This window comes from Euprymna scolopes, chromosome 6 (assembly GCF_053919585.1).
Source record: "Euprymna scolopes isolate OS-2025 chromosome 6, ASM5391958v1, whole genome shotgun sequence".
Lineage (NCBI taxonomy): Eukaryota > Metazoa > Mollusca > Cephalopoda > Sepiida > Sepiolidae > Euprymna > Euprymna scolopes.
The window spans coordinates 149,259,287-149,272,069 of record NC_136487.1 but is presented as its reverse complement, the minus strand read 5'-3'; the positions used below and the strand labels follow the sequence as shown (position 1 = coordinate 149,272,069).

The window sequence follows — 12,783 nt, the reverse complement described above, 5'->3', positions numbered from 1 at the left end:
AAAGATAAAACCAAAATAAAATTGCATTTTTTTTATTATCAAACTACGAATCATTTGTAGAATCAGAGTTGTTTGATCATTTTTCACGTATGCAGGAATATTGTCCAACATTGTTTTTTTCCCCTCTCTTGATTAGGCATCGGTGTTTTCACACAGTTCAACTTGGACGTCTCGTTGGACATCTTCACAAGAACAAACCCCAGTAACCGGAGCTGTGCAATGACGGCTTCTATATCTTTGGTTATCGACGCATTCACTCCACGGGCACCAGTCACTGTATCGTCTTACCAAGTCGCATTCGTCGACGGCAGGTATTTCGGCACAAGGCACAATCGGATTTCTAGAAAGAAGAGAGATGTTGCAAATAAAATGATTTCAGATGCATTGCAAAGGATGATAAGAATGTGTATGAATGTAAATCTTTTATTTGGATGAAAGGCAAAGTGATTTCTAAAGAGACAGAAAATATAATTAACTGGCTAGACTTAGTCAGAGAAGTGGTAGTCAGAAAAAATCTTGACGTATTGAATATTATCAGAATAGATAATTTAGAACCAGGTGGAGACTACGTAGACAATAAAAATACTCTCATCTCGTCGAATAATGTGAAGAGTTCCTAAACACACACACACGCACACTCACATACATGCGATCGCACACACACACATACACACACACATATAAATATATATACAGGTGAAAGGTATTTAAGCTTAATAACTAATGAATTTAACGAGGTTATTAAGAGTGCTGCATAAAAGAAAAACAAGCTGTATTTTATTAATTAATATTAATTATATCATTAATTATATTAATTAATATTAATTATATTAATTAATTATATTAATAAAATATAAGCAAATTTATATTGTCGCGAGACTTGACATGCAAATGCTTCAGACAAATGGTCAGTTAAAACCAGAAGTTTTCGTCGGGCGACTTAATAAATGGTTGCTCTCCACAGAAGAAGCTAGTCCTACAAACCCCTTTTTTTTTTTAACTGTTTTTGGTTTTGAGGACTTGATTTTATTCTGTGACGTCACGCTCACGTCTACAAATTCAATGCCGACGTGATACTAACTCGACTCGCGAGTCATAAATATGCGTACGTGTCCCGGTTAATTTAAATAACGAAATCTATTGCATTTTCATGCATGAGTAGCTAATCGGTTTCGTTAAAAAAAAGTTGGCCGACCACTAGACGAGACACCACGATCACATAAGAAACGCGGCGACGACGAAAGAAACGGCAACTTAGAAAATATGCATGTATAAAAATACTTGATCGCTCACGAGCGAGAACGTGCATGTACAAAATTCGCGTTTACAGAAGCTTCCATGTGCGAGGTCTTTTTTTTCCATTTAAATATTACAGTATAATTTTCGTGTTATTAACTAAAGTATGCCGTAAATGAAAGTCATTCTATATCTATCGCTAGCAATAGATAAGATATAGTAAGAACTGCAAAAAAGAAATATTTTCTTAATGACTTACTTTTCCGATGCTGCTTTAAAGGCGTTCATTTGAATCTGTTCGATGTCTGTGTTATCACAAAGAAGACGAGACATGCTGACATTTCGAATAGCATGCAATGCGCCTGCAAAATAAATAAGAACATCATTTCATAATACAAATAAATACAAACATATATGAGACTAGTAGGACCTGTTGCCGGGCGTTGTAAATATAATGAAGAACCGTAGTAACCCCGTTCTCACGTTTAAAACGTGTATATGTATTTTTACAAGATTGTAGAACACATGTAAGCATTAATTATAGTCTTCTTTAATTAATCGTAGATGGGAGGATTCTCGTTGTGTGCTAGAATTGTTGGGAGTCTTGTAATTAAATTTGTCTCTACAAAAATACTGGAAGTAAAATACTGTTTGATTGGGATGTAAATGTTTTAAAATAAAATAAATGTTATAGGTGTTATAGAAAGTCAGCGTTTAATTAGAAGAGTAAGCGAATATTTTTTGAAAAATTGATTTTGAATTTGAATAATAATTCAAAGATTAATTACATATTGTTACAGATTAAACCGGTCCTGGATATTACCTTAAACTATATCCAGTGGTAAGGCTCCAGCTTGTGGGCTTTGGGGAGTGTGGAGCCACCCTTTAATTACCATTGCTCCCAGGTCCACTCTGACCCGGAGTGGTAGTACCTGTTAGGTTCCAACTATGGGTTAAATAGAAACCGACTTGAAAATTTTTTCTTCAAACTCTTTGGATTCGGCATTAAATAACCCGAAAAGGGTTGATATGCCGTAAAACAAAAACAACCAACCAACCAACCAACAGATTAAACCCCTACGAATGAAAAGATTAAGATACGTTAACTAGTAGATGTAGTTAGATAAAAAGAAAATAAATTTTGTGACAATAGAATAATGGCAAATATTTCCTTAATCAAAAAGGAATGATAGAAAACAAATTCTAAAATAGGCAATAAAATAATGGAATTTGCAATAAGCAAATTATGGTTCTGATATTTATAATAAACAAAGGCAATTGTAAATAAATAGGATATATACAAAAAAAAAAAGACGATATAGCCCGCCAACCAATACAGGAACGATGTAGTATATGCATATTTAAAGAGACACGATTATACATACATTTAAAGAGACAAGATAGTGTCGCGTATACAGCCAGTAGGTAACATATACACGTTATTTGTAAATACGCATTAAAAAAAAATTTCAATTAAGGACTATCTATTAATTATAAGTTGAAAAAGTGCTGGCAAGTAGAATCATCTTGAAATGAAAAATATATAATAAACGAATAAAATGCTTTAGACAACTTATTTTTCCAAGAGAAAAAGACCAATAACTCTTAAAAACTCTTTCTCTGTGGGGAGATTTTTAAGTCCGAAATTAATAAGAAACATAGAAAACCAATTCTTTTCTCGCATCTAGAAGTGTGTTCTAAAACAGTTTATTTTCTTATTCTATATTTTTATAATAGGTAAAATATGACATCCAACTTAAAATTGGCTTTGTAATAATAAACACGAAATCTGTATAAATTAAAATATCCTGCCACACCCGCTAGTCAATAATAAAATAGAACTTGTTTTCAATCTTTATTAATGAATCTCTATATATATTAACAGAACTATTTATTCGAAGCATTCAAGAAGTTAATCTTTATAAACGAGAATTATTCCTATTTTTTTTAAACAAATACTAAAAAAGCGCTACGATGACGAGACAGGCGATCTTTCTTTTGTGCTCTAGAATTTGTTTTTCTACATAGCAACCACCATTTTCAATGCACTTTTGCCAGCCTCATTTTAATGCCTCTGTCGTAAAACCTGAAGTGCGCTTTGTCATGCACATCTTTGTGGCTTCGTGAACGTAAAACATGCGCCAGTGAATATTGATTCGGGTTTTTTTTTCTGCATAAAGAATCCAATGACGTATCTCTGCTTCTAACGTACGTACATAACAGGGATTGATTCCTTGAGTCTCACACCGTCAATATCTGCAACAGGGAGATCAAACTTTCAGATCATTAATGCATAAGTTCAGTCATCATAACAATAAAATTTGAAATCCCTCCTCGTCCATGTAGGCGGAATAAAAAATGGAGGTATTGCTTTTGGAACACCCTTCGTATGTATATATATATATATATATATATATATATATATATATATATATATATATATATATGTATGTATATGTGTGTGTGTGTGTGTGTGCGCGTGTGTGTGCGTGTGTTTGTGTGTGTGAAAACACTATATTTCAAATTCCAAGGTTATATTTATCTTACTATTTATTTCTTACAACATGTCAAAATTTTCAAACTTTTTACAGCATCTAAATACCGCAGAAACAATAGATTATTTTTTATGTAATTACTATTTTTTTCCCGCATTGACTCATGAGAAAAATTGGATTTTTTTGAATTTAAAAAGAAACGAAAAAGAATTGGTCATGATCTCATAAAGCTGAACGTGTGATATGTTATTGAAAATCAAATATGCCTTCAATTACATATCATATGTTGCAGCTTTTTTACAAAATATTTTCGACTTTATGTGACCATGCGCCATTCTTTTCTTTTCTTTGAAATTTTCTTCTGTCCTATGCTGATAGACGATAGCCAATGGTGTGAATAGAAGATTCCATAGAACTAGTCGCAGTACCCTATTATAAATATCAACAACATAAATATCGGTTATAGTGATAATATACATTATAGTAATAATATCTTAAATTACCTCTAATAGTAGCAATAGTAGTAGTTTGCTATCATGGGAAAAATCATTTTTATAAATAGTCTTTAGAGATAACAATTCCCGAATAACAATTCGTCGCGAATAAAATAGTATTTGACAAAGAAGTGATTATGACGGTTACATTGGTCAGTATTTAGACATTAATTTTCTATAATATTTAATCAATCACACACACTTAATCCCCCCTATATATATATATATATATATATATATATATATATATATATATATATATATATATATATATATATATATATACCAAGTTAAAGGTATTCAAGAGAGAAACTCATGAATTAAAACGAGGTTATTAAGAGTACTCAATAAAAAACAGCATAATATAATATTTTTATGTAATATATGTCTATTAAAATAAAAATAGTATATCTATCTATCTATCTATCTATCTATATATATATATATATATATATATATATATATATATATGTATCTATACTGTTATAGGTGGTTGCTAAGTATGGTTGAAAAATTGATTAGAGAAATATAAGAGAGGTAGGGCTACTTTTAATTGGATCATCCAATGTATATATATATATATATATATATATATATATATATATATATATATATATATATATATATATATATAGTATGATCCAATTAATATTTTAATTGGGTCATTCTGTATATATACATATATATATATGTATATATATATATATATATATATATATATATAGGATGATCCCATTAAAATTTTAATTGGGTCATTCTATATACGTATATATATATATATATGCATATATATATATATATATATATATATATAAAAAGAATGACCCAATTAAATGTAGCTCTATCTCTTTTATAATAAATTTTTCAACCATACTTAGCAACCACCTGCAATACTGAAGACGTATATCTGTGTCAGACAAATTCAGCTCCTGAACACATGTAATTCTGTATGCTCTCTCATGCTCAAAGATTTCAGTATACGCTGACATTTTTTTTTTTTACACAGTGATCACCACTTATGAAGGCCCGGAAGCCACTCAAGGATAAGGGTTATTGCAAGTGCATTACGTTAGTGTGGAGATTTGATGAAGTGTTTACTTAAGGGGGCGGTTCATTAGGAATTTGTTAACGTTGGACTTGAAGACATCATAACACACAGGAGACTTATTGGCCTGTACTGAGAGGGGGATGACTTATCACCTGAATTCTTAAATACAGGACAAACTGATGAGGTCTTCCAGGGAGTCGGAAAGCACTTCTCCTTAAGGCAGCGCTTAAATAGTTTCGTAAGTATGGGAGCAAGTTCTGGTTTAAGCTTTTTTAACGCTATAATTGGAATGCCGTCAGGGCCAGTTGCTTTACTGGAATCTAGGTTCTTTATTAGCCTGGCGACCTCATGCACGGATATTTGTATGTTACCTAGCTTGTTCTGTGTTATAGGAGGAAATATGGGGAGTTGATGGCCTTCATCGCATAGGGTAGAATTAGCTGCAAAGTTCTTTGCAAATAGTTTGGCCTTGTCTGACGCTGACGAGATGACCTCTGGTCCATTGATAATGGTTGGGATAGAACGCACACTTCTGTTCAGGATCCTATTTGTTATTTGCCAAAACTGGTGGGAACCAAGCCGCTGATCAGCTACTTTGAATTTAACAGACTGGGCATATAGCTCTCTAACATTTTTTATTACTCTTTTACAGTGGTTGCTGGCAGTCCTGAAAGCAGCTTTAGTCTCAGTGCATCTATTACGTTGGTAGCTATGGAAAAAGTGAGTTCTGTGTGCGATAGCAACAGCACATTCTGGGGAGAACCATGGCTGGCTGTTAGGTTTTGTTGGAATTTTTTAGAATGTATGAATTGGTCTATGCCTACAATTAACCATTCTGTCAGATCTGATACTATAGAGGACATGGAGTGCAGAGGTAAATCAGATATGAATGTACGGAAGCTATCCCAGTCAGCCATAGAGTATCGGTATACAGTACGGTGGAGGGGTACGTCTGGGGACTTATTACATTTCGTTTTTATCTTAACTCATACGACGGAGTGGTCGGAGGATCCTAGAGGAGAATGAACGGAACATGAACATAGCTCAGGGGAAGTTGAGATAAAAAAAGGTCTAGGAGGCTTGCATATTGACCGGTTTATCGGGCACACGGGTGGGTTCGCGAACAATCTGAGTGAGGTCATAAGCAATGGCAAAATCATGACAAAACCTCCCCTCATCGTCTGTTTTATTTGAATGGGTCAGCCATTCCACGTTATGGACGTTGAAGTCACCACAGATGTGGATGTTAGCCGAGGGATGTGCAGACAGTATGTGGTCTATTTTCTCAGATATGCTCTTAAAGATAGTAACTCCGCTGTTGTGGGGGCCGATAGAGGGCAAATATAAATGCAATGGTGTTAGCAAGTGCAACCCGGAAGCACATATAGGGTAAATTAGGATCTTCTCTAGAGATATCCCTGCCATACGGGAAGCCATCCTTAATGTAGGCACATATTCCATGCCCATGGCGATCTTGGGGGTCAGATTTAGCTGTTAAGTTAGAGTATCCGTTAATTATGAACTCATCTAGGGAAGTGGTCGGTCCTATTCCCGTTTCACTTAGAAATAATATGTTCGGTTTCGTCTCCTGTAATTGGGGTTCAACCTCTGGAAGGTTGGAACGTAGACCCCCGATGTTGGAGAAGGAGACCTGGTCGTAGGGGTCTACGTTGGAAGATGGGGTTCTAGATTTATTCGAGTTTTAATTCTGGAGATATTTCATGTTGAGGTTTTGGGATTTGTGGAATAGGTCGGCATACTTGGTTAGAGCAGTACAGAGAGGGAAAGTAAGAGAGAAAAAGACAGGAAAATTTTTTTTTGTAGCACACGAAAAGGTAAAACCGTAACAATTACCCACTAGTATGGCATCGAGAGGCCCCACCAGAGACTACTGCATGGTCCAGATCCACTCACGAAATGGCAATACAGCAGTACCAGTACTTTGCGCCTGCTGATAGGACAGCCTCCTTAGTGATTAATCCAAGGTTCGGGTCCCTGACTATCAGGCGGATAACGTCAGCCCAGAAAAAACATTTACCTCCAGCACCCTTACTAGTGACATGGCCACAAGGACAGACAGAGACAAAACAATTTCCGACATCTCAGACTACTGGTTACCAAGTAATACTGACATTTAAGCAGCTTTTTCTTCACCCTTTGTCAGAAAAATCACTCATTGAATGAGGACTGGGGACAAAAAAGGAGAAGCGAAAGTTACTGGAGCTGCCGATAACACATCCACTGTATTATCTACTCTCCATTAAAAAAAAGGGGGGAGGAGGGGAATGGGTACAAGTGACTTATTTATATCTAAGTAGTAAGTCCGGTGCTAAGTTAACAATTCAGGACACTTTTGATGATAATCTCCCCTCCTATATTAATGGGTGGAAGTTTGTCATTATCTATCGAGTTTTAATCATTGGAGTTTCACCTTATAATTAATTAAAATCCAATAATTATCTTTTATCTATTTGTAAAGTCGGCTTAATATTAATTTACATTCGAGTTTAGATAATTATTCAAGTTTTTACTTTAGGAGGTTCCTTTTCATAGGTAACTTTTTCTTTGCTAATGGCACTGTATTATATTTCGAATGTAATTGAAAAATAAGGCTAACTATATTAGATGGTTTGATTGGCTAGCCAGGAAGCACGAATTTTTAATATAGGCAAGCTTGCAGTAATAGTATATATTAAGTATACTACTTAAATAAAGTCCTAAGTGCTAATAGAGAACAATTTCCGTAGTAGTTCGTGATAAACCGACTTGCTGGGAGAGTCTCCTAATTGACTTTAGTGGACTTCTTAAAATCCGCTGTTGGATATCACTGACAACTTCTGGCCTCTCATATAATTTAGATGTTTGCTTCTTCATGTTTTCGCGAGAGCCTGTTTCGGGCTATTTCTCTACCAAACTCTGAACGGTACGTTTTGCTGGTGCTTTTATCTCTGGGTATTTCACAGGCACTATTCTCTGCTGCAGCAAAAACACCATACTTAAGAAAAATTATGAATGTTGATTTTAAGAAATTAGGAAGCTTAATCTGAAAAAAATAAATTGATTAGAGAAATATTAGAGAGATCAGGCTTATTTTATAATGGGCCACCCTTTACATATATATATATATATATATATATATATATATATATATATATATATATATATCTTTCAATTGACAACGCTACTTTAAGAATCTCTTAAATGTTCTATAGGTTTGTATACATATATACTTATTTATACACAATATGCCTGTAGATAAATCTCGAGCTAAAAAAAAAAATATATACATATATATATATATAGATGAGAAAAGCATATACCTAACGGCAGCTGATGGGTTCCTGAACTCTCATACCAAAATCGATCGCCGAATTTTAAAGCTTGGAATTGTCGAGCGATAATGCAAGCAAATGTGGGACCAACACTCCCACTAGCAACGTGAATCTCAGAAATTCCTCCCACCCAAAGGTCAATATCTTCGACACATCTGGAATTAAACGATACAGAAAATTGAGAGATGGCGAAAAACATTGGATTGCATAGAAGAAGCTGTAAAAAATGAGTCAGTTTTATTAAATAAAACAACAAAAAAACAATAAATGATGAATGTAATAAGGAACGCAAAATCGTAGTTCGGTAAATTTTGTTTTCTCTAACGACTATGGATCAAATTCAATATAAAAATAATATATTTTAATTTTCATATTGAAAATTCTTCCTAGAATATGACTCTAAACGCCATTTTTCAAAGAAATTGATTTTTATTATTTAATGATTCTACCTTAATAGTAGCTCGGATAGCAGATATTAGATGGTATAGGGCCTCTCTCCTCCCCCTCTCTCTCCATATATATATATATATATATATATATATATATATATATATATATATATATATATATAAACTGAGGTCAACTGTACCTTTGTCCTGTAAGTGATCGACAATTGGCTGATTAGGATGGACGTAATTACAACTAAGAAGCTGATTGTCTAACTAGCAACTTCGATACCATGTGTTTATAAATAAAAATACGCGATAACCATAACTCTTCCATAAGCCTAACGAATTCTCACGAGGATAAAACGTGGAATATTCTGTGTAGCTTAATTGCCGTATATATTTTCATATATATATATATATATATATATATATATATATAAATAAACATTACCATAAGTTTACCAAGGTAATCAAAATGGTAAACTTAAAATATATTATAAATATTAAAGAGTTAATATTTACAAGTAAAGTAATCTCACCCAGATGTAAAAGCTCAATAAAACCGAAAAGGAAATAGAGCTTATAATATGAACAAATGATTAATAAAACATGTCTTTTAACATGTTTTATTAATCATTTGTTCATATATATATATATATATATATATATATATATATATATATAATGACTATAATAAAAAATAATATTCCAACGTAACAGAGAGATGGAAAAGGAACAAACCAAAATTATATATTCTTCACGTTTCCTCTTTATTCAAAAGAGTTCCTCAGAATGATTGATCCGAATAAATAAAATACCAGTTCAGTATTTTAAAATATACTTGTTGTCTTTGTTCTATTTCCTAACGAAAAAAATAGATGTTAGTATTCAAAGAGATGAAACGCAAACGACTATGTATAGCTTAATTGTCATGGATGTATTTTCATACCTTACTATCTATCTCTACGCAGGTCTAGTGGTATAGTTAGATTAAATCTTGAAAATATATAAATTATGTTATATTTCTTTATAAGATACGTGTAATTATATACAGGGTGGTCACTAGAAAAGCAGGAAATTTGAAGGTCAGTTTAGATCATGAATAAAATGCGTGATAGCTATTTTTGATTGGTTCTTTTGTTGTCGAATGGGTGTGCAATCTGCTTATTGATTTCATTACATATTGCTTCTTCTTCTTCTTCTTCTCCTTCTTCTTCTTCTTATTATTATTATCATTCTTCTTCTTATTATTATTTTTATTATTATTATTAAAATATTCTTTGTAAATATAAATCGTTGTCTGACAAATTTCCCGCTTTTCTAGCGACCACCCTGTATATGTGTTTTTTTTTTGTGTGATTGAGCGTGAGTGAAAAGACAGAGATATCGGAGCTATACTTACTCGTAGATTTCCTGTAAAATGGCTTGATCTTCCTCTTCGTGGTCAGTTAAACATGAAAAGTTATCGGCCACTTGCAGACCGCACCAACGTCGCCACATGTTGTAAGTGGGTAATCCATTGTCCCGTCCACTCTGGATATTAACAGCGGCCAAATCCCAACCATTGCCAGGTTCTGTTTCACTTAATTTATTCGTTAATTCTTCAGTCATTAACCTGTTCAGATATCGAAAAATAATAAAAAATATCACAACACATAAAAATTGAATATGCTAATATAATATCTGTAGTGAAAACAGCAATTATTTCCCTTTGTCAGGAACATCAGCAATTGAATATAAGAAGCATAGGACAATTTAAGGAAAGCGAGAATTAACTCAAAGGCACTTTCTACTCTTCTAAATATTTTTTATTAAAGACTCCCATAATTCTGCGTGACGATTAATGATATCGGTAATTTTTTATATTTTTTACTTGGGAGTCACCACTTATCAAGGCCTGAAGGCCACTCGAGGATAAAGGTTAATGAATGTAAGGTGGTAGTGTAGTAATCGTTAATAATGTAAATTGGGTAGAATTCGATTATTTATGGCGATTGACTCAACAAGTATTTGTTTACATTGGATTTGAAGGCTACTATGTTGTGTTCAATCGGGAAGCAGACCAGCAGGAAAGAGTTCTACAGGCGGGTAGTTATGGGAAAGAATCTTTGTTCATGGAATCTGCGCTTAGATTTAGACACAGTTAGCGAATTGGGAAATCACGTATAGTGGTTGTAGCTAGTTGAGTGCTTTTGTGAAGGTTTGTAAATGAAAATAACGAGAGAGCAGATATAGGCTCGCAACGTTTAATCTGCGTTTAGATTTAGGCACAATTAGCGAATTGGGAAATCGCGTATAGTGGTTGTAGCTAGTCGAGTGCTTTTGTGAAAGTTTGTAAGTGAAAATAACGATAGAGCAGATATAGGCTCGCAACGTTTCATTTGTGGGAAAGAGGTTGCAGAGAACGTAAAAAGGCATCACTTTGGAAGCCGATTTTGAACTCTAGCAAGGCTGGATAGGGAGCACCGAGCAGCTTCTGCCCAGATGTGGCAAGGTACTGGCTCTTGCTATCAATGAGTTCTAAGTGAAAGTCTTTTTAGATGTTAAAAATTTTAATCTTTACTAAAAGCGATATTAGTTAAGCATGACAAATGAACGCTTCTACTTGGTCATCGTTGAGGGAATAAGAACAATCTACCCCGTGAATGAAATAAATGTTAAGTTTGAAATTTCGTTTACGTTTCCAAATTCGACGAGATGCATCCAAATGTCGCAAGTTAACTGTGTGGAAGAATTGTAAACGTAACAACTAAAATAAATTAGTCAGAATAATACAAATGTTTAAATTTTTATCTTGAATCTGATGTCGCTTACCTGTCAATATCTTGTTGCAAATCAACCGTAAGTCCTTCATACAGAACGGTTGGTGCATCCGTAAAATTATAGAAAACATCCGGGTTGTAAAAAAGTGAAGCGAAGGGTACAGAAGTTCCGTTAAATGAAACTTTACTTAGAACACCCGAATACCCAAAGAGAAACGCAGCGGAAGCAAAGCTGTTACGGGTGGCTGGGTAGATGCTAGCCAGGTACTCGGAATAGCCGTTCTGAAGAGGCATCAGGTTGTACGCTTCCATCAAATCTGAACCGATGATTAAGGGAAGGTACTCGTTGTTTGTGATATGTTGTATTTCAGCGATGAGAAACCGGCGAGCTTCTTGGAAAAGCGTCTCGTCACACCAGTCAGGGTAAGTGGCACCCAGAAGATTGGCAAGGCGGTTATGTTCACGGACGAAAAGGGTATGCTGGGCCGTTATCAAAGGATGGATATTTACCCGACTGTCTCCTGTAAAACAATAATTTTATTCTCTTTTTGAATATTTCAGATTATTGTTGGTAATTAGGGCTGTGACAACAGCATATTCTTTTCATTGTTTTGACTCGAGTATATATTCGACACAGTTAAACACCGTTAATCAACATAGAACCACACCAGTCTATTTAAAAACATATAAGATATTAACTGATATATGTTCAAGAGTCAAAATAATGAAAAGAATATTCTGTTGTCACAACCTTATTGATAATTCGGATTATTTGGATTATTCGGATTACTGCTATCATATTCAGTGTTATTTTCATAATCTGTCGGTCGATATAACCCCGACCTTCTTATATATAATATATCCCTGATTACGCCGGCATGTTGGAAATGGTGAGTTGCTGGCAAGTTAGTTAGTGCAAAAAACAGTTGAAGAGGTTAAGGTTGACGTATGTATAATGCGGTCGCTAGGGTTAGCGATAACAAACGAGGTGATTGAGTTCGTGTAAAAGAAAAACAAAAAAACCCAG

At 34.0% G+C, this 12,783-nt stretch overlaps 1 protein-coding gene across 1 annotated transcript in view; it reads right to left on the bottom strand.

The window, feature by feature from the left end:
* Positions 1-22: 22 nt before the first annotated feature.
* The window catches only part of LOC145278276 (salivary peroxidase/catechol oxidase-like), a 45,364-nt gene continuing 32,603 nt past the window's right edge, over positions 23-12,783 (bottom strand). Inside the window, exons 10-14 of the mRNA XM_080130569.1 lie at positions 11,809-12,277; positions 10,397-10,609; positions 8,594-8,760; positions 1,496-1,598; positions 23-340 (exon numbers count right to left, since the gene is read on the bottom strand). Coding sequence (XP_079986695.1) covers positions 133-340; positions 1,496-1,598; positions 8,594-8,760; positions 10,397-10,609; positions 11,809-12,277 — 1,160 coding nt within the window. The 3' untranslated portion in view covers positions 23-132. The remainder of the gene's footprint in view (positions 341-1,495; positions 1,599-8,593; positions 8,761-10,396; positions 10,610-11,808; positions 12,278-12,783) is intronic.